The sequence below is a fragment of the Anguilla rostrata genome, chromosome 11 (assembly GCF_018555375.3).
Source record: "Anguilla rostrata isolate EN2019 chromosome 11, ASM1855537v3, whole genome shotgun sequence".
Taxonomy (NCBI): Eukaryota; Metazoa; Chordata; class Actinopteri; order Anguilliformes; family Anguillidae; genus Anguilla; species Anguilla rostrata.
The window spans coordinates 38,570,781-38,593,799 of record NC_057943.1 but is presented as its reverse complement, the minus strand read 5'-3'; the positions used below and the strand labels follow the sequence as shown (position 1 = coordinate 38,593,799).

Genomic DNA, 23,019 nt, shown 5'->3' with positions numbered 1-23,019 from the left:
TCAAAAGGTTTAGGAGTTAGCCTTCAAATTTGCATTTTCAACTCTTTGCTGTAGCACCACCAAGTGGCAAATTGAGGGAAAAGAATCGCTCATTCACCATTTTGAGTTACCCTATATTAATGTTTCCTAAAAAGCGACTCGGTGGTTTTGCCAGAACAGAAAAAAATGGCAGAAGGAAATGCAATAACACCCAAGAAATACAATAGGGTTCCAGCAGCTAATTACCAAGTTCATTTAACTAAGAATATTACACTGGGCCAACTTAAAAAAAAACAATAAATGTGTCTTGGATAAAAACAAACAAGGCATGGCAAAATTCCATCCATCTATCCAACCATTTTCTACATCGCTTACACCTGGTTTGGGCTGCAGGCGGGATGGAGCCTATCTGAGGGTACACTGGGTGTGGCCAGTCAGGATTTGAACCTCGTACCTTCTTGCTGTGAGGTTACAACCAACAGACGTGCTCTGACATAACAGGAAGAGGGTTGTTGCATGTTTCTCATCTTCTACTGGTCAATGATGGATTTAAAACTCAAATGAAGATGATTGTTATGTGTGCAGTCAGGGGGTTACTCAGGTCAGACATTCATAAGACATTAGGCATTGGGACTGTTTTTGTGGGTTCAGATATTGTGCACATCGGTAGTGTCACGCTTATTTTTAGTAGCTGTTACCGTGGCTTTGGATTCTCTCCAGGGAAGTGAGTGTCTGACGGCAGCTGGCTGGTGGAATTAGCGGTTACTCACGCGGTGCTTTTAAAGCCCTGCTCGGGGACCTGGTGACTTCAGGGACCACAGCTTCGACTCAAACAGCTTTCAGCAGAGCCTCGCCCAGGGTTCTGGGGTATCTCATACCCCGTTCCCCATAAGCACAGGGTTCTGGGGTATCTCATACCCCATTCCCCATAAGCACAGGGTTCTGGGGTATCTCATACCCCGTTCCCCATAAGCACAGGGTTCTGGGGTATCTCACACCCTGTTCCCATAAGCACAGGGTTCTGGGGTATCTCATACCCCGTTCCCATAAGCACAGGGTTCTGGGGTATCTCATACCCCGTTCTCCATAAGCACAGGGTTCTGGGGTATCTCATACCCCGTTCCCCATAAGCACAGGGTTCTGGGGTATCTCATACCCCGTTCTCCATAAGCACAGGGTTCTGGGGTATCTCATACCCCGTTCCCCATAAGCACAGGGTTCTGGGGTATCTCATACCCCGTTCCCCATAAGCACAGGGTTCTGGGGTATCTCATACCCCGTTCCCCATAAGCACAGGGTTCTGGGGTATCTCATACCCCATTCCCCATAAGCACAGGGTTCTGGGGTATCTCATACCCCATTCCCCATAAGCACAGGGTTCTGGGGTATCTCATACCCCGTTCCCCATAAGCACAGGGTTCTGGGGTATCTCATACCCCGTTCCCCATAAGCACAGGGTTCTCGGGGTATCTCATACCCCGTCCCCATAAGCACAGGGTTCTGGGGTATCTCATACCCCTTTCCCATAAGCACAGGGTTCTGGGGTATCTCATACCCGTTCCCCATAAGCACAGGGTTCTGGGGTATCTCATACCCCGTTCCCCATAAGCACAGGGTTCTGGGGTATCTCATACCCCGTTCCCCATAAGCACAGGGTTCTGGGGTATCTCATACCCCGTTCCCCATAAGCACAGGGTTCTGGGGTATCTCATACCCCATTCCCCATAAGCACAGGGTTCTGGGGTATCTCATACCCCGTTCCCCATAAGCACAGGGTTCTGGGGTATCTCATACCCCATTCCCCATAAGCACAGGGTTCTGGGGTATCTCATACCCCGTTCCCCATAAGCACAGGGTTCTGGGGTATCTCATACCCCGTTCCCCATAAGCACAGGGTTCTGGGGTATCTCATACCCCGTTCCCCATAAGCACAGGGTTCCCATTTAACCTCAGCAGGGTGATCAGTTAGAAGGTTGGGATAAGGGCCTGTGGAACATATCGGGGGTAAAAGGCAAAACAACTGCCCCCTGCCGCTCACAGACCTCCCCATGCACCTCACAGACCTCCCCATGACCTCCACAGACCTCCCCATGCCCCTCACAGACCTCCCCATGACCTCCACAGACCTCCCCATGCCCCTCACAGACCTCTCCATGACCTCCACAGACATCCCCATGAAGACAGTAAGCAGAATACAAGTGTTCATGCTGTGGGGGATTTACGTCAGTGTGAGATTTTAGAATCATTTGCAAGTTTGCAATAAACGCTTTGGGGAACTTCATGGGGCTGCACTAGAATGTGTCATGGTGCTACACTTAATGGTGGTGTTTAGTTCAGGTTGTTTTTGTGCAAGTCTACAAGCCCCTTCATATGAGAGGTGGACCAGAAGCCTGCATCTCGAAGCAGAAGTACTGAGTTAGCTGGAAACTGCAACCTGGAGTCAGTCCATGTTCCAGATTTGGAAGAGTTCCAGCTTTTACTTAATGCAGTTATCCAGTTAACTCAGGAAGATATCAAACAATGGGGAAAATACTGATTCAAAATGACTGCTCAATCGTGGTAATTTAATAAAAACAATCTAAGAGCTAATGAAAGAATTAAGGAATAATGATACTCTTCAGGAATCCACTTTTCTTGTGTTAATTACAGTACACAGGTGCACATGAGATTTTCTTACAAAAAGACAAGAGCATGAGCATGAGGAAGAGCAAGAGCATTTGGTTTCACTTGGTTACATAAGCATCACCCACACAACCTCAATTCCTTTTGTGTTTGTAACACAATTATCCAAATGTTTAAATATACCACAGCTTAAAGACATAAAGGTTTCCATTACAATTTTATTGCTATGGCCTGTGCAGTTTATTTAAACTCTTTTGTTAGCCTTCACCTGTCAGCCAGCTATTTTGTTAACGACAGACCTGTACCCATGTAAGGAGGCTGATTTGCAGATACATGATATAATACAGGTAGGATTGGACACCAAAACACCACATAAATAATTTGGTTACGTATACATTTTCCCACTGAAGTAGCTGCCATTGTTTTTAAAGTATTTTAATCCTTATAAAGATGGATCTACAGATGCACACACCATAAAGTTTTTACAACCAATCTGCAACATTGTCACAATGTTAGGATTGATGTTTTTTTTGCCCAATCACACGTACAGACATGCCTGAACTTCTAGTCCCGCCCGACATCCAGCCTCACCCTTTCATGCAGCCTGTGCTCCAGGGGCTTCTTAATTTACTCCACCAGTGTGTGTCCCCACACGCCAGACCCACAGACACAGGCCGGGGCACTGGCCTCCTTATCGCCCCCTCCTGGAACGACCGTGTCGCCTCTCTTCCGCTTCTCTCATTCTCCACTTTTGAATTCCATGCTGTCGCTGTCACAGTTCCTTCCACAGTCCGTACTGTAATTCTGCGATGATCCACGCACACTGAACACCTGCAGAAAGTCACCTGAGTTCATTAAGTGTAAAACTAAAACTGAGCTTTGGGTCAGTGGACTTCCATCAAAGTTCATCAGAGCTTCATCAGAGCTTCATCAAAGTTCATCAGAGCTTCATCAGGGCTTCACCAGAGCTTCATCAGAGCTTCATCAGAGCTTCATCAGGGCTTCATCAGAGCTTCATCAGGGCTTCATCAGGGCTTCACCAGAGCTTCATCAGAGCTTCATCAGGGCTTCATCAGAGCTTCATCAGAGCTTCATCAGAGCTTCATCAGGGCTTCATCAGAGCTTCATCAGGGCTTCATCAGAGCTTCATCAGGGCTTCATCAGGGCTTCACCAGAGCTTCATCAGAGCTTCATCAGAGCTTCACCAGAGCTTCATCAGGGCTTCATCAGAGCTTCATCAGAGCTTCACTGGAAAAGCCCTGGCAAAGGTCCTCTGACCAAAAGATCGGCTCGTTTTTACACTTGATAAATTGAGGTGACTTTTTGTGAGTATTCAGTGCGCATGGATCTTTTTGTTATCATTATTATTTTCTATCCCACCCGAAGTCACACTTTTTTGGATGTGTGAATCTTTTTTCATGCTGGGATATTGTAATTCTGCACCTGTGAACCATAGTGGCCAGAAAACAATTTCATATCCCTGGGTTCATGGGGATATGGGTTCAACTCCAACACAAGGCACTGCTTGAGCAAGGTATGTCATCACAACTAGCTGGAATTGTCAAAGAAATAAACAGGTCATAAAATATCTGTCGCTCTGCCAAAAGCCTAAAATTTTAAATGTTTCTGTTACTTTATGGGCTGTAGCATGGCACAAAAGTTAGGGAATTGCCCTTGCAACTCCAAGGTCGAAGGTTTAATTCAAAAGTTGGGCAATACCATTGCACAAAGGTACTCAACATCAGACCATGACAATTTGTGCAGAATGCTGCTGCATGCCTTGTCTTCATCCTAACCAGTACCTTAACTAACTAGCACCTTAACTAACCAGTGCCTTAATTAACCAGCGCCTTAACTACCCGGCACCTAAACTACCCAGCACCTAAACTAACCAATGCCTTAACTAACCAGGGCCTTAACTAACCAGGGCCTTGTCGCTTCTGAACATCCTTTACAGGCTCCTGGTGGCTCGCCGCACTCAGCTGAAATCCCTCACCCTGGAGCACTGAGCTGTGAATAGCACTGCCCCTCCCCGTCCTCAGACACCGATCATACCCTACAACCCTAACCAGACCTCTCTGCGCAGCGTCCTCTCACCAGCTGGCTGTCTCGTTTCCGTGAACACCTGGCAGCCGCTACTAGAAGCCCGGGCTCTTCTCTGCCCTTGTTCCCTAGTACTGGAACCACCTATTATTGAGTTTTAATAGGTAAATTATTTGAGACAGTCCTGTACTGTACACAAATTTAAACAGATCTCTGAAGCACTGATCATCTGAATTCCTTTGGGGAATATCTCTAACCTCATTCTTGTTTTCCTCTACACCTGAAATGAGTATTTGTCTCTCTTGAGTGTACTCTACACACTCCGTGAATACTTGTTCTACTGTTTCCTACTGATTGCAGTAATCACAGCTACCACTACTATGTTTCTTCATTAAAACCAGTGTACTATTTAAACCTGTGTGACCGAATCGCAGTCCCCCCTTAGGGTTTAAAAAAGCTAGGCCTTTTACAGCGCCCATCAATTAGGCAGAGGGCAGCAGCTGTGATGCTTGGCAGTGAGCCGCAGCTGCCACCCTGTCTGTGTGGCGCAGGGGTGTCCAATCTTATCCAAAAAGGGCTGGTGTGGGTGCAGGGTTTTAGCCCAACATTAACAACACTTGATTTAATTATTTACTGTAACTAATCATGGTCTTCAATCAAGACCATTTGTCTTGGTACTGGGCTAAAACAAAAACCGGCCCTTTTTGGATAAGACTGGACACCCCTGGTGTAGTGGGACCTGAGGTTCAGAAAGGACAGTGCCCCAGAACACAGGAGCCACCCCTTTGCCCTGTCCACCCCCCCCAATGATGTCACAAAGCCCAAGGTGATTAGGACACCTTACGCTAACTGAGCTAAGTCACTTCCATCTTCCTCCTTATAGAACCGATGAGGACCACTGCTTGACCTCGCTGTGTCTAGTCTGGGCCTCAAAGCATTATGGGAGAACCTGTGACCAACTGTTTGTGTGCTATGGAGTAAGTTTTCTTGGGCAAGCCTCCATCCAGAGGCTGTCTCATTGGCTTGTAGATGCCATGTGATTTCAACTTTAGGGAGGGGATTTTTCAGGGGGGATTCAAGTTGCCAGTATCAATTTACTCAATTACATGGTCCCATCCCTGCCACCAGAACGCATTTATCATTGTACGTAAGCCGAATAGCTGGTCATATAAAGACAATTACTTTCAAATTAAAGAAAAAGATTATTTTAAATGTCTGATGGGGTGGTGATGGTTTTCGTCTGACTAACCGGCAAAAATAACTCTGTATGTGGCCACTCCTGTCGGGTTTCCGGGCAACACAAAGCATCTCACTTCTTTCTTCTGTCTCTCTCTCTCTCTCTCTCTCTCTCTCACGCACAACAGGCTCATCTACTATAAATACAGCCAAGAACAAACACCACAGACCAACAATGGCCCCAGCAGGGCCCCTAATTAGTGTCTAATTTTAAGGGTCTGGCCAAAGACCAAAGCCGTCTGATTATCTCTGGCTCGCCCCTGAGAGGGGACGTACCGCTCTGTGGATAGATTTGCACTTCGCCTGTGAAGGAGCCCAGAAATGCAGGGTTGCTGGGAGGTGTGCTCACAGAACCCACCGCTGCTGTGAAGCACTGATCTGTGAGTGACATCATAGGAGGAGCGGAGAGAGGCAGCAGTGAGATCGGAGGCGATGTAGAGATGATGCTACGTCAGGGCTGCCAAACCCTGTTCCTGGAGATCTACCATCCTGTAGGTTTTCACTCCAACCCTAAGAAACCACACCTCATTCAACAGCTAGAGCAGGGCTGCCCAACCCTGTTCCTGGAGATCTACCATCCTATAGGTTCTCACTCTTACCCTAACAAAGCATAATTCATTCAACAGCTAGAGATCTCTGTGAGCTGGTAATTAGCAGAATCAGGTGTGGCGAATTAGGGTTGAAATGAAAACCGACAGGACGGTAGATCTCCATGAGCAGGCTCGGGTAGGCCTGTGCTAAGTGACCGGTGCTGTAGTAATGCAGCCAAGCAGAAAGGTGGGGGCTGGACGGTGGGGTTTTGGGGGTGGGGGGCAGGGTAAGACAGTGGGGGGCCTGATGCATGTCACTGGAGAAGGGGGGGAGGGTTGAGAGGGCTTAAATTAAAAAACAGTAAACATTGGCCAGTGTCTGCATAGTGTCACATAAACGCAACAGAACTGACAAAGTACCTCCTCTCAGTCTCAGTGCAGGCTGCCCAGGTCTAGCTGTGCAGTGGGGCTGTCCAGGGCTAGCTGCGCAGTGGGGATGTCCAGGGCTCGCTGCACAGTGCAGGCTGCCCAGGGCTAGCTGCGCAGTGGGGCTGCCCAGGGCTAGCTGCGCAGTGGGGCTGTCCAGGGTTGGCTGCGCAGTGGGGCTGTCCAGGGCTAGCTGCGCAGTGGGACAGTAGGAGCTGCAGCTCGCAGGCTCAGTGTGGGGGCGGGGTGGGGTGTGACAGCTGCGTCCCCTCCCCTCACCCCTCCTACTCCTCTTACTGCTGCCTCAGGACCCCTGACCCCCCACCCCTCATCCCCAAGCAAGGCCTGCTCCACTGGCTATATTTAACCCCCATCCAGCCAACCGCTGCTCCATACTGACTGCTGAGTGTGACTTTCTCCCCGACAGAGAGAGAGGGGGAGAAAGAGAGAGAGAGGGGAAGAGAGAGAGAGAGAGAGAGAGGGGAAGAGAGAGAGAGAGAGAGAGAGAGAGAGAGAGAGAGTGAGTGGAAGAGAGAGAGAGAGAGGGGGAGGAGGGCAGCGGGGAGAGAGAGAGAGCGTGCTGAGTTTGGAGAGTGTGTCAGAGACAGAGGGAGACTGAGCAGGGCCGCGTACAGACCCAGGTTGGAATACAGCGAGAGGGAGCGGCGTTTGGGAGCAGGGGGACCGCGTTTATCCGGGAGGGGGACAGCGTTTATCCGGGAGGGGGACCGCGTTTATCCGGGAGGGGGACTGCGTTTCGCGAGGGGGACAGGCCAGGATGGAGGACCCGGGCGAACCCCCCATGACCTCCTTCATCATGGACGAGGAGGAGCTGAAGAGGAAGCAGAGGGAGAAGCTGAAGAAGATGCAGGCCACCGGGGGAAATCCCCGCCCCGCCCGCTCCCTCCTCTTCTTCACGCTGAAGAACCCCTTCCGCAAGGCCTGCATCAACATCGTGGAGTGGAAGTATCCTTAGCGGCCTCCGACCCACACACACGAGCGTGCGTGCACGCGCTCACCACTTCACACACACACACACACACACACACCGTTATCACGCTCAAATTACATCGAAGACGGTATACATGTCTTGAAGGGGTATTTACATGTACGTGCTGCAGCACAGTGAGGCATGCATGAAATCGGGATTCTTTGCGAGAGCAGAACACACTATGGGCGGTTTCAGTCCCTGCAGACATGCAGCCGTTCAGAGAGAATTCACACACTTTAAACCCACTTTCCTCAAGGGCCAATACTCCAACACCGCCGCTTTTAAGGTTTAGGTCTCCTGAGGAGCTGAGAAGGCTACAGAGGAGCTTTCAGAGACTTTGTTCTACTGCGATGCCGACCAGAGCCTTTTGGTGAAAAGACCACACAACAAATTTATGAATAGATATTGATATTGAGACCTTCAGCGAGGCGTGACTTGTACACGCACACGTTACACGTGCATTGTGAGCGTGCAGCGCGCTGAGGAACGTTCGGAGACAGAGGAGCAGAGGGATGTACGGTCAGCGCTAAAAATGGCCGAGGGCCACCTGTTCTGCCTCGTACTCCTGCCCAGTCATGTTTACAATCTGGAAGAGTTGTGTCAGGGGAAAGGACGGACGTGTTAAGGCTTTTGTTATGCGCCACGCGCGCTGATGTCCATTCCAGACATTTAGCCGCGGACTTTGCACTGTCTGGCCGCTTATCCGCCGGCTAAGGCCGCGCTATTTCAGGCCGGCAGTTAAAAACGATTAATGAAGCCTCTTAATTTAGTGATAAGTGACCGGTCAGCCCGAGTTACCGTTCCGTTATGGAAGAGCAGGCCCAGGAATATTACTGCTCAGTCGGCAGCCTGCGAGGCAAGCTCTTGAGCCGTGTTTCTCCGCTCTTGGTTTACCCCCAAGTTCTGTATCAGATTTCTCTCTGGGCCTTCACTGGACATGACAGTACCTTCTTCTTGATAACTTGTTAAAACTGGTTTACTCAGACCAGTGGTACTTACAGGTATAATGAATAGTTGTTTTATTTTATTTATGATGCATTCACCTATTAGTAGTCTGCTATTACATGTTTTTATTGTTCAAACATTATGGACGCATACTATTAACCATAACTTGCGCTCATGTCTCCACAAGACAAGTTTTTTCCTGTTGGTGTATTTTACATTGTTGTGTGTGCATGTGTGTGTATATCTATCTGTAACATCACATAAAATACACTACGATCGATACACTCACATGTATTCAATCATCTTATATGTATATGAAACTTAAGTTTCTCACGTTTTAAAACACTGCTCCTTGAAGACAAAACAAATGCAATAACACTCCCTCTGTTTGTCACCTGTGATTTCAAAGACTAGGCTCCACAAACCCAAACATGAGGACTTTTACATAAATAGACCAGGGCCAACTGGTCTTAAAAAATACCAAGTTTAATTTGGTCTGACAAAGTCAGGAAAGTTAAGAAAGTGCCATAGAAGGAACTGGCTCCTAACAAAGTAATGGGAGCTGCTGACAGAAGTTTGGGTCTGTTTCTTTTTAATAAGCATTCAAAATACTTTGATTATATTCTGGGGTGGACCAGCTGTCTGCTCACGTCAGCACCGAAAATCAGACACCAAGCTGACCTGGCAGGGGAATTCTGGTGTAGAGCCCTCTGGTGGCAGGAATTAGTACAGCAGACAGATACAGTATGCTGCTGAAAGGAGAATTGATGGTCTGTGTTAGGTATGAAGTTACAGGCTACAGTCTCAACTCCTCAGTCTATTTGAATGCTACCACTGAGACCATTGCTGCCTACACTCTGATGTAGAAAGCTAATGGTCTCCTGTCCTGTTCTCGTACAGATTTAACAGACAATGTACTGCATATACACTTTGTACAGTCAAAAAACTTCAAATATGTTATTTTTACATTTCCATAGTTCCCTAAAAAAACATAAACAATCTCATTTTAACTCGCAGATCCAATGTGTCGCGTGTAACTTTTATGGAATATTCTATATAATACTGAATTACTTTATCACTGTGCTAAACCCCACCTGCTTGAGACAGTTGTAAACAAGTACACTGCGCTGAGTGTGGTTTTGTCCTGCGTGTTAGTGTGGTTCTGTACCACTGGTTCTGTCCTGCTTGTTAGTGTGGTTCTGTCCTGTGCGTTAATGTGGTTCTATCCCGCGTGTTAGTATGGTTCTATCCCACGTGTTAGCGTGGTTCTGTCCTGCGTGTTAGCATGGTTCTGTCCCACGTGTTGGTGTGGTTCTATCCCACGTGTTAGTGTGGTTCTGTCCCGCGTGTTAGCATGGTTTTGTCCTGCGTGTTAGTGTGGTTCTGTCCTGTGTGTTTGTGTGGTTCTGTCCTGTGTGTTAATGTGGTTCTATCCCACATGTTGGTGTGGTTCTATCCCATGTGTTAGTGTGGTTCTGTCCCACGTGTTAACATGGTTCCGCCCTGCGTGTTAACGTGGTTCTGTCCCTTCTGTTAGCGTGGTTCTGGCCCACATGTTAATGTGGTTCTATCCCGCGTGCTAGTGTGGTTCTATCCCATGTGTTAACATGGTTCTGTCCCACGTGTTAGAGTGGTTCTATCCCGCGTGTTAGTGTGGTTCTATCCCACATGTTAGCGTGGTTCTGTCCTACGTGTTAACGTGGTTCTGTTCCCCTGGTTCTGTCCTGCATGTTAGTGTGGTTCTGTCCCGCATGTTAGCGTGGTTCCATCCTGTGTGTTAACCTGGTTCCATCCTGCATGTTAACGTGGTTCTGTCCCACATGTTAATGTGGTTCTATCCTGCGTGATAATGTGGTTCTATCCCGTGTGTTAAAGTGGTTCTGACCCACGTGTTAACATGGTTCCGTCCTGTGTGTTAGCGTGGTTCTGGCCCGCGTGTTAATGCGGTTCTGTCCCGCGTGTTAACGTGGTTCTGGCCCGCGTGTTAATGCGGTTCTGTCTCGCGTGTTAACGTGGTTCTGTCCCGTCTGTTAGCGTGGTTCCGCCCTGCGTGTTAACGTGGTTTTGTCCCGTCTGTTAGCGTGGTTCTATCCCATGTGTTAACATGGTTCTGTCCTGAGTATTAACCCTTTTCCTGAGCGGCCACCTCCAGACCCTTCGAGATCATCATTCTCCTGACCATCTTCGCCAACTGCGTGGCTCTGGCCGTTTTCCTGCCAATGCCGGAGGAAGACACCAACAACACCAACTCCAACCTGGTGAGTGCCCTCTACCCCCGTCTCTATCCGCACGCGAGCCCAACGGCTCAAACAATAGCCCTGGCACGTGACCCCCCTGCAGGGCATCCTAAAGCAGACCACACAGGGTCCACATCCCCCTCAGAGTCATGCCCCTCTGCACATTGTGCAGATACCTGTTATTCAGCACGCAATTATCACCAGGCATAGCCGTAGCATTCCAGCTCCCAACCAATCAGTGCCCGGGGTGAGGTCATTCTCCCAGAGGGTCACAGTGAACACGTCTTAGATGCGCCACCTCCTCCTACCGACCGAGGAAAAATCTTCCAACATTCCTGTAATGTTTCTGAAAGAACCTTGTCAGAACGTTGTGACGTCACTGCCTTGTTGTGAGGGTAACACTGTAGCGGGGTATCAAGTGGCTGTTGTGGTGGGGACCCCCAGCCTTGTTGCTTGGAGAATCTTTAGCCAATTTAATTAGCCGGTTCAGGCTGTTACACTTGAGAGAGCATTAATTAAAGCAATGCGGGGTAGCAAACTATTTTGTTCTGTCTTGGTAATAAGCTCCATTGTCTATTTTATGTTTACTACAGAGCCTGAATGTTATTCTGAATAGGCGGCAACAGTCCATAACTCCCACCATTGAGTGTGAGGATTTGCATGAATGTATATGCATATGGTCACATGTGGCTACAGCTGGAGAGGTGCTAGACAACAGGTGACGAACAGCTGGTCGACTGTGATGTGCGACCAGTGGCTTTGAGCTCCGTCACTCACGAGGCTCACCCACGTGCACAGGTGCCTCGCCGTAAATTAACGCTGAGAGTCTGACAGGTCGCTGGGAGGCCGGGGCCGGAATTCGGAGGCTCCTTGTGTGGGCCGCTTCCTGGATCCCTGGGTGTCCCGACTGCCGGTGCCTATGCCTCCCAGTCTGGGTTACGCGACCTCTCTGTCCAAACCCATGAGCAACCCTTTCTGCTTATGATCTCATGGAATGATTATGACCTCATAGAGCAGCCGGCCTATGGGAAGGCGAGAGGAAATTAGGACCCGTAGGGCCGGGGAATGCGGTGTGCCGTTGCCTGAGGTGCCAGGAGAAGCGTGGTTAAAGGTCAGCCAACTGGCAACGTGAGACACGCTGCTCGGGAATACTGCCGTGCGGTGACTTTAATGTGCACGTCCTCCCTCACCCCTTCATAATTATACCATCACCGAACTGAGCACAGCAGGACATGATGTCAGTGGCTATGTCAAAATGTTCAAATACACAGCTAAAGCTCATATAATCGTATTTAAACTATGCAAAGATAACGCACGTAATACAGTTAAGGAACTTGCTTCGTAACCAAAAGGTTATGAGTTCAATTCCCAGGTAGGACACTGCTGTTGTATCCTTGAGCAAGGTACTTAACCTGCTTCAGTGCTTCATGTCTAACTGCATCAACCGATACTATGTTTAAAAAAAAGAGAAAGAATCCATAAGCCGTTCTGGTTAAGGCCATCTGCTAAATGCCTGTAATGTAATGTAATGAAACACATTTAGCAAAGACACAGACCTTTCCAGTCGTAGTTTTAGCGGGGCAACTAGGATATCTTCTTGGATCGATGCTAAATCTATGGAATAGCTCAGGGGCGGTATACTGCAGGTTAAACGGTTATTATTTTTCACTTTGGAGCGGGCGTAAAGCCACGGCGGTCAAACGGCTCCGGGCCGCTTCGTTAGCGTGCGGTCTGGAACGCGCCCCGTACTCTGGAGCTGAAACGACAGCCGGCGGGGTCTGGAACGCGCCCCGTACTCTGGAGCTGAAACTAAAGCAGGAGGTCTGGAACGCGCCCCGCACTCTGGAGCTGAAACGACAGCCGGCGGGGTCTGGAACGCGCCCCGTACTCTGGAGCTGAAACGACAGCCGGCGGGGTCTGGAACGCGCCCCGTACTCTGGAGCTGAAACGACAGCCGGCGGTCTGGAACGTGCCCCGTACTCTGGAGCTGAAACGAAAGCCGGCGGGGTCTGGAACGCGCCCCGTACTCTGGAGCTGAAACGAAAGCAGGCGGGGTCTGGAACGCGCCCCGTACTCTGGAGCTGAAACGAAAGCAGGCGGGGTCTGGAACGCGCCCCGTACTCTGGAGCTGAAACGAAAGCAGGCGGTCTGGAACGTGCCCCGTACTTGGGCTGAACGAGCAGGCGGGTCTGGAACGCGCCCGCACTCTGGAGCTGAACGAAAGCCGGCGGGGTCTGGAACACACCCCGTACTCTGGAGCTGAAACGAAAGCCGGCGGGGTCTGGAACGCGCCCCGCACTCTGGAGCTGAAACGAAAGCAGGAGGGGTCTGGAACGCGCCCCGTACTCTGGAGCTGAAACGAAAGCAAGCGGTCTGGAACTCGCCCCGCACTCTAGAGCTGAAACGAAAGCAGGCGGGGTCTGGAACGCGCCCCGTACTCTGGAGCTGAAACGAAAGCAGGCGGGGTCTGGAACGCGCCCCGCACTCTGGAGCTGAAACGAAAGCAGGCGGGGTCTGGAACGCGCCCCGTACTCTGGAGCTGAAACGAAAGCAGGCGGGGTCTGGAACGCGCCCCGCACTCTGGAGCTGAAACGAAAGCAGCGGGTTGGAATGCTCCGTACTCTGGGAAACGAAGTCAGGCGGTCTGGAAGCGCCGCACTCTGAGCTCACGAAAGCAGCGGGGTTGGAACGCGCCAGCACCTGGAGCTGAAACAAAGCAGGCGAGGTTCGGAACGCACCGTTACTCTGGAGCTGAACAAGCAGCGGTTGGACGCCGCACGTGGCTGAACGAAGCGCGGTCGGAACGCCGTACTCTGAGCTGAACGAAGCAGTGGTCTGACGCCCGCATCTGGAGCTGAACAAGCAGCGGCTGAACGCCCGTACTCTGAGCTGAACTAAGCAGGGGTCGAGCGCCTCTCTGGAGCTGAACGAAGCAGGCGGTGAAGGCCCCGTATTGAACGAAAGCAGGCGTCTGACGCGCCCTACTCTGGAGCTGAACGAAGCGGCGGTCTGGAACCTCCGTCTCTGGAGCTGAACAAGCAGTGTGGAAGGCCCCGTACTCTGGAGCGAATAAAGCAGAGGTCTGGAACCGCCGCACTTGGAGCTGAACAAGGCGGTCTGGAACCGCCGCTTGGCTGAAACGAAAGCCGGGTGGCAGCTGTGCAGCGGACCATTTGTTCGGTCTTATGTTAATTGAGACCTCGACCCAGCCTCTCACGGGTGTGAGTACACAGACACATTCTATACTGAGTCAGATCTAATATATACTCATTTTTCTCCAATTACATTTAAATATTTATCCAAGCTTATTCTTAAAGACACACATACCCCTCTACTTTTACCGTTACATCTTCGTCTGGATTATTGTTTTAAATCAATCCAAACCTCGAGATTGGTGTTGAATAAATCTAAGCACCATGTTTGAAATATGTTTGGGATTATTTTCCAAAGGTCCATCCAGATTTCATGAGCTGGAGTACTGGTGCTCTTCTCGCAGAACCAAAACTACAGAAATTGGGTTCAGCATGCGATTATCTCCCAGCCAATCAGTGCCCGCGGTGAGGTCATTTGCCAAGACAAGCACGGTGAACATGTTTTAGATGCGCCTCCTCCTGCACTACAGGACAGCATACAGGAGAGCTGGGTGTTCTGCGGTCAAAAATAATGCTCTTGTTCCTGTAGTTTTCCACTGCCTTCCCAACCCACTGCTACCCACAATTTCCCTTGGAATGATTTTGGGTATATTGCATACACAGGGATTTGTTAGGTATTTCCAATGTCTTGGGGATGATGTCCAAGCCCTACACAATATATTCATATCTCAGTATAATTGTGAAAGTGTATAAAGGTCATTTAGAAGTGAGCCTGCCATTTTTACCATTCCAAAGACACAGGGCAAATTTGATTCAACATCAATCATCAATCAGAAATTATTTACAGTACTGTATCTGCCCCAATTTTAACATGTAAAATAACTTTTTTTCTGTAATAAAAAAGATCTTACATTATCCCAATGTGCTGCCTATGCAATGCCTGTAACATTTTGGCATGATAAGCAAAATAGGCTTCCTAAACAAACTGGTATGACTGATAAAAGAAAGCCAGGTTTGATTTAGTGAAGTCTTTTTCAACACAGACTTCACTCGAACCCTGTGGTGGTACTGATCTCACAGCTTAAGGATGCTGCCCCTCTCCCTGCCCCCTGAGATTCAGCCAGTTATTCCTGAGCTATGAACCCTGTAATCGGAGCTGGCTCCCCACAGAACCTCCAAATGTAGGCCAAAGTGGGTCAGATGCAGCGCCGCCCCTTGGCCAGATACACTCACTGCATTCAAGTGCAAAAAGACTGCTCACCTGTTCAGCACCAAAAATTGTATTTTTTTCCTGCTCTCCCTACACGCACGTATACAGCTCCTATGTCCTCATCATGCTATAAACTCACAGCGATGCAAATTGTCTAGGGTTTCGCGAGGCCAGGTTATTAGAAATCTTTCAATTAGGGAATTTGAGGAGTGACATATTTTAAAGGCGGAAAAAACAACCTGATACAGTTTCACCGTAGAGACGAGGACATGGCACGGTGTGTGTCCTCTGCAGTTGTCATCGTGAAGGATGTAGGTGTAGTTATTTTGGCTCGTCCCCAGCGAACAGGTGTAAACAGTTGATCGCTTAACGGTGTCTGGCACACAGCAGCAACCCTCCGGCGTGTTGGCTATAGCAGCGATAGCAGGCTTGACGGATTCAGTGTGTGCACACGGCGGCAGCACAGGGACCATACATGGTGTTGTTTTGTAAGCCGGCTCCGCGTCTGAGCCGGTGGAACGCACGGGCGGAAACACATTAATTTCTTCACTCTAGCACTTTCGTACTGTAGGCCTACAGCATAGCGAAAGGGACGGTCACTTCAAAACAGTAATAAACTACGTCTACCACGTCGTTTGGTAGGCTACGACACTCCGTTTCACGCAGCAAGCCCCCTTTGACCATGTTCCAGCGAAGCATAGCATTAAAAGTCTAAATTAATAGCCTACTTATCTGTGCTGGGTATGCAACCTACTTACCTCAACAAATGGCTTGTGAAAGAATGGTAAAATAAAATGTAGTTGACACACCGACAGCAAAACATTAATACAATAATAAGGGATTTCCGTACGTGTTGCAGTGGTGTGCGTCATTGTTTTAAATCGTAGACTATTTTATATTAAATAATAATTGTTTCGGTCCTAGTAAGCCAGCTTGTATCCTGTATCAGAATTTATTATTGGAAAGTATATTTCAATACGCAGCTGCTAAGCGATCTTGGCAAGCGATGCCGCAGCCGATAAGTAGCCAGACCTGGTGTTAATAAGAATAATTGTTCACTTTTTTAGGCTACCTGCAAACAGACGAAGTAGCCAGCTTGGCCCGTGTACTTTTGCGTGCATTCTTTCTTCTATTTTTAAATCCTAAATGAAACTCGAGAAAATGTGTCTGTTTGGCTTTCCTACGTATAAGAAGCAGTAAGAAACCCATAAAAGGGGACCCGACCTCAGCTTATATTCAGTTATGGTTCATCTAGTCGTCTGCCGATATCACATTTAAAACTGGGACAAAATAGTCCTCAAATAATTGCAAAATAAGTGTTCAATTTTTTTTGTATACATACTGGATATATCATTATAGTGTTCAATCATTTATATTCAGCTGATGGAATATGCATTGAACACCACCGCAAGAATAATATTTATGAATGATCTTAATTTATGAGTTATTTTCACTTAGTAGTCACAGATTAATTGGTTAGCAGGCATCCCATTGAGTAAGTGCTGCCAGAGACGTTTCTCTATAAAATAGTTATCTAATGGGTTTACTGTGTCAAATTATTTATCCTAGATACAAATGCAAATGTATAGCACTATAAAAATTCATAGTAGAGTAACCAAAATGTTACCTCTAAACTATTTATCATAAAATAAATTTATGTTGAATGTATTACATCTCTGTTGTTCTGGACTGTTTTTTTATGCAGAGAAAAATATGTTTGTTGTTTGTACAATAAGTAACAGCACATTAAAAAGGAATGGAGGCTGCTCTTTGAAAGTGATATTTGAATGTGATTTATTGTGATTTCTTTCATTACCTTAGCCTTATTAGCTGGCTTGCCCAAAGCATCGCCATTTACTGTTAATCCCATGCTGGACGTTGGGGACCTAACTCCTCCAGTTGTTTTTAAGCTAGACGTGCCAACGTTCACTACCACAAACCTCCCTGACCATACTGCTGGGGCTTTACTAAGCCATACTGTTTATACTTTTTAAACTGTAGAAAATGTAACATCAGTGGTAATAACAAAGATAACCTATGCGCTGTATAACGAGGTGCTTGAAAAGGTTCTAGGCTAAATCTGATTGAGCAGTGAGTTCATAACTCTGAGGTTCATATCTGTACTGTACATTGAGTCTATAGACAGTCTTTGTTCTAAATGAGGAGCAAAAGTCCCTAATTATTCACTCTTATCTTTTTCAGGAGGGCCTGGAATACCTCTTTCTGATCGTTTTCACATTGGAGTGCTTTCTGAAAATAATTGCATATGGGTTACTGTTCCATGAAGGAGCCTATTTACGGAACTGTTGGAACATTCTGGACTTTGTCATCGTGTTCATGGGGTAAGGCAATCTCGGGACAGCCATCTCGATAACCTTCATCTGGATTTTTCAGTACAGTGCTACTGTTCCCCCCATCCCTTCATGGACCACTTGGCCATTGGCCATCTTGGTGCTGTGGTCTGAAGCATCACTCTTATCACTTGCATCCTTCTAATTTGTTCCTGTAGCATGCTCACATTACACTTGTATCTCCATCCAGCACTTGTATTGCACTTGTATTGTTGTCTTCATGTTATAGCTCGTCATCATGCCCCCTAGTTTGTCTTACCATAACTTTTTAACTGGATTTAATGTGGTCATGGTTATGGATAATTGTTACTTAGTGAGTATTGTGCCTTATCGGATCTGTGTTTTGTAGTTGTTCCAATGACCTTCAGTATGAACTTATTGTACGTCACTTTGGATAAAAGCGTCAGCCAAATAAATGTAATGTAATGTGATAGTTGAAACAGCCTCGACGTCTGCACAGCTCTTGTAATGCCGAATGCCCCTGGACAGGTTTGTTTATGAGGCCTCTGTCCCCTCAGGCTTTTCACTTTCGCCCTGGACACCATTAATGCCATATCTGGGGTCGTGGGGGAGAAGGGCGGCGGGTTCGACATGAAGGCGCTGAGAGCCTTCAGGGTCCTGAGGCCGCTGCGCCTCGTCTCAGGGGTCCCCAGTAAGACCACTGCACCCTCAAACCTTCACCCTTTCACCCTCACAACTCCTCATATTCACCCTCAAACCTTCACCCTTTCACCCTCACAACTCCTCATATTCACCCTCAAACCTTCACCCTTTCACCCTCACAAATCCTCATATTCACCCTCAAACCTTCACCCTTTCACCCTCACTACTTCCCATATTCACCCTCAAACCTTCATCCTTTCACCCTCATAAATCCTCATATTCACCCTCAAACCTTCATCCTTTCACCCTCACAAATCCTCATATTCACCCTCAAACCTTCATCCTTTCACCCTCACAACTTCTCATATTCACCCTCAAACCTTCATCCTTTCACCCTCACAAATCCTCATATTCACCCTCAAACCTTCATCCTTTCACCCTCACAAATCCTCATATTCACCCTCAAACCTTCACCCTTTCACCCTCACTACTTCCCATATTCACCCTCAAACCTTCATCCTTTCACCCTCACAACTCCTCATATTCACCCTCAAACCTTCACCCTTTCACCCTCACAACTCCTCATATTCACCCTCAAACCTTCACCCTTTCACCCTCACAACTCCTCATATTCACCCTCAAACCTTCATCCTTTCACCCTCACAACTCTTCATATTAACCCTCAAACCTTCACCCTTTCACCCTCACAACTCCTTCAGCCCTTTACTCTTACACTTTCACACTCTCACTAACAGACACGTTTCAAGAGCAGAATAAAATTTATCTTAAAGCAATAGAAATTCGGTTTGTGAGTCTTTTCACAGGACAAGACCGAAAAACTAAATATACAAATTTTGGCTCAGCAGTTTTGCTTCCTCAAGCTTAACATGCTACAATTTTTAATGAAATATTTCATATGCATAAATCACATTCATAAATATGTTAACATTGACTATGTATTTTTACATACTAGGTGTGACTGTGTATTTCACCATTCAATTAAAGAATCTCTTCACCTGAGAGATGGAATGGCTGTTTAAAAAGAGAGATCCATAGGTCCTGATTAGAGACTGTATGTGGGTAGTCTTTAAATTCATTTGCTGTTCCCTTCCAGGCCTGCAGGTGGTGATGAATTCCATCCTCAAAGCCATGCTGCCACTGCTGCACATTGCCTTGTTGGTCTTCTTCATGGTCACCATCTATGCCATCGTGGGCCTGGAACTCTTCAAGTGCAAGATGCATAAGACCTGCTACTACACTGGCACAGGTCAGAGGTTATAAACTTACTGAGCCCAGGACTGTTCAATCTGCAGCTTAATGTACACTTAATATTAGTCTAGCGCATGCACACTAACAGGAGTTTAATTTGGCTGGTCTTGAATGTGCATGAAAGTGGATATGAAAGTGAATATGAAAGTGAATATGAAAGTGAATATGATATGTTCGGCAAGGAGGGCTCTGTCTGTTCCTGCATTTCACACCAACCTCTGCTATAATTATTTCATTGGCTAATAATATGTATGATCTGACATTTTACCTACATTTATTGATAAGCTTATGAGTGACCACTGGTATTTGTTCATGTGTACTGATATGGAGCATTTTCACTGTTGTCTGATCAATGAGCATACTGTAAACTGGTGTTGGTGTATAGAGTTAAGTTACTAGCTGAGTGTCTGGTAGAACCAAAAACCTGCATACACAACAATCTGCAGGAATGGAATTATCCACCCCTTGTGAGTTATTTTCATTTGAACCACTCCTATGAACCAGCAGTGGATACAGATCTACAGTTTGAGAGCTACTGGATAGAGAAAAATCCGCATTGGCCATGGAGTGTAAAGGAGTTTTGTATGATTAATTTAAGAGCCAGTCAATGGATCATAAATAACACTAGAATAACAGTGCTATTGCTAAAAATAATAAATCCTTCCAGTTAGCTTTCAATGACGTTTAAAATAAAAATATCTGTAAGAAGTGAGAAAGGCAAACAAAAGTTTTAAACAAAGGGTGTTCATTTATAGTCGTTATATCCCTAAGTAATGGTGGTGTGCGATGTGGAAGAGCACTCTTATCCATCATAGTTTAAATGGATTAAAGGATGCAGCCTGCAACAGCTGCTCGGACTCACGTCCATACACATAGCAACATGTGACATCACACCTTAATGCCTCTTTTAACCCTTTGAAGAGTAGGGATTTTGGAATGTTTTAAAAAAATTAAAAGTCTGTGAATTCCATTGCTTTCATTTACCAGTAGCGATTGTGACATCAGCATTAGAATGTTCAGTTAACATTGTAATCACATATTTGTGATCTCACACTTTAAAGATTAATTGCTGTTTTGGACACTGAGATACTATAAAGTTGAACACTATAAAGTCGCCCGCGTGAAAATGGAAATGATTAATTCAATTTTGTTTTATATAAATGTTGGTACAACATGTAAAAAGATATAATTAAATCACTTGTGTCCAGATATGAATTCTTTATAAGCCGCACCACCAACTCTCCTCCCAGCAAATTAACCCACTAATGGCATGTCTCTAAACTAGCCACTCACTCATTACATTTACATTATAGGCATTTGGCAGACGCTCTTATCCAGAGCGACGTACAACAAAGTGTATAACCAAAACCAGGAACAAGTATGACGAAAACCCTAGAGAGAAGTACCGGTCCAAGTGCAGGGAACAACCGCGTAGTTCAACTTGGACCCTGAAGGTTGAACTGATTAACACTAACGCAAAGAGAACGGCAACAACGCATTCTATGGAAAAAATACAAGCAGTAGTTAAGACAGTTAATGCACCTAAGTCACCTAAAGTCACTCAACTATAGTCTCCTGGCAATTGTTTTACAACACCATTCCCACGACACACGGATCCCCTTCCCACATGTTAAAAAGTCATGGCCACAAAATACATCATGTTCCCATGAGTTTAAAAAAAAACTATAGAAACAAATGCTCAGACATGAAAAAAATAGAGTCTTGTCAGGTTGAAAATGCTTAAATTTGTTAGACAGAAATGAAATGCTAAGTTACCAGAAGATTAGAAGCATCGGGCATGAACTGAGACACAAATTCAGGGGTGTTTACGTTCACTCAGACTGCTGCAAAAGTTTTGGACCAGCCAGCCCACATGACCTTCAGTGGGAGCGTTGTAGAGCTGATGCACTTTCTCTAATGTGCTGGTGACCCATGTTGCTTAACTGGGGGACCTCTATCCGTTTAGAGCCTCCTTAAATCAAGACGAGTTGAAAGCCTCTTGTTCAACACCTGTCCCCCCTAATTCAATATACCCTGTTTGAGTCATGTTGTTGTTGAACTACAGCCTGAAAACTACGGTGTCGTCAGACTGTCTCTCAAGCACGGTGTGACAAACTGTGTAAAGAGCGGTGTACTCAGATCAACAGCTGATGGGTCGGTTGTTTTGGCAGATGTCATCGCGGTTATGGAGAACGAGAAACCGGCACCTTGCGCCCAGGCGGGTAACGGCCGGCGCTGCCTCATAAATGGGACGGACTGCCGGGCCGGCTGGGTGGGGCCCAACCACGGCATCACCCACTTCGACAACTTCGGCTTCGCCATGCTCACCGTGTACCAGTGCATTACCATGGAGGGCTGGACGGACGTGCTCTACTGGGTACTTATCCACCGCTTTGCACTTTACCACTGAGGGGCTGAGGGCTCCAGACCTGTGTCAAATGCAGCTTTTAAATATTTTCACCCTTTAGACATGAAAACCTCCAAATGGAACCAATCTGTTGAAAATTCCCAGGGGTATGTTGGAATGTTTTAGAATTTTCCCACTGTCTAAAGCGTTAAGTATTTCAGATAAGTTAATAAGAATTTTCAACAAAACATGTCATAAAATAAAATATACAGTCAGACGAAATAATTATTTTTCTCTGAATAATGGTGAAAATATACATTTCTTATAAAATTGCCAGTAATCCACAGGAATCTTACTGGATTCTAAATAGCTGACCAGTAATAAAAGTGGTGCATCATGCTAAGCTGTGGACATGTCCAGATGCATTTTTGGTAGGCTACATGCTGATCTTCCTGTGCTTCTCTCTCTCTCTCTCTCTCTCTCTCTCTCAGGTGAACGATGCCATTGGGAACGAGTGGCCCTGGCTCTACTTTGTGACCCTCATCCTGCTGGGCTCCTTCTTCGTGCTCAACCTGGTCCTGGGCGTGCTCAGTGGGTGCGTCTTCCTGTTGGGTTCCTCACCACTGACCCTGGAGCTCCAGTCCAGAGCACCTGCTTTAGGAGTAGGACTGAGGGCTCCCTTCTGAAACAATGCAACCATCCTCGCTTATTTATACTCCTCCTTCTCTCTCTCTCCCTTTCCCTCCCTCTCTCCCTTCCCCGCTTCCCCAGAGTACCTGCTTTAGGAGTAGGACTGAGGGCTCCCTTCTGAAACAATGCAACCATCCTCCCTTATTTATACTCCTCATTCTCTCTCTCTCCCTTCCCCTCCCCTCCTCTCTCCTTCTTTCCTCCCCCAGTTGTTACTGAGTTCTGTATTGTCCTGTTGTCTCACAGGGAGTTCACTAAGGAGCGAGAGAAGGCCAAGTCTCGCGGAGAGTTTCAGAAGCTGCGTGAGCGGCAGCAGTTGGATGAGGATCTGAAGGGCTACATGGACTGGATCACCCATGCAGAGGTCATGGACAACGACCAGGAGGGCCAAGGTGCACCACATTTTCCAACTAATGGAGAACTGAGAGTTTTAACATCTTCTTCTTCC

General features: G+C 47.0%; 1 protein-coding gene across 1 annotated transcript in view; it reads left to right on the top strand.

Moving 5' to 3' along the window:
* Positions 1-7,562: 7,562 nt before the first annotated feature.
* LOC135234879 (dihydropyridine-sensitive L-type skeletal muscle calcium channel subunit alpha-1-like) overlaps positions 7,563-23,019 on the top strand; it is a 39,329-nt gene continuing 23,872 nt past the window's right edge. The window contains exons 1-8 of the mRNA XM_064299948.1: positions 7,563-7,802; positions 10,925-11,030; positions 17,514-17,653; positions 18,181-18,314; positions 19,380-19,532; positions 21,706-21,911; positions 22,373-22,476; positions 22,818-22,963. Of these exons, the coding sequence (XP_064156018.1) occupies positions 7,615-7,802; positions 10,925-11,030; positions 17,514-17,653; positions 18,181-18,314; positions 19,380-19,532; positions 21,706-21,911; positions 22,373-22,476; positions 22,818-22,963 (1,177 nt within the window). The 5' untranslated portion in view covers positions 7,563-7,614. The remainder of the gene's footprint in view (positions 7,803-10,924; positions 11,031-17,513; positions 17,654-18,180; positions 18,315-19,379; positions 19,533-21,705; positions 21,912-22,372; positions 22,477-22,817; positions 22,964-23,019) is intronic.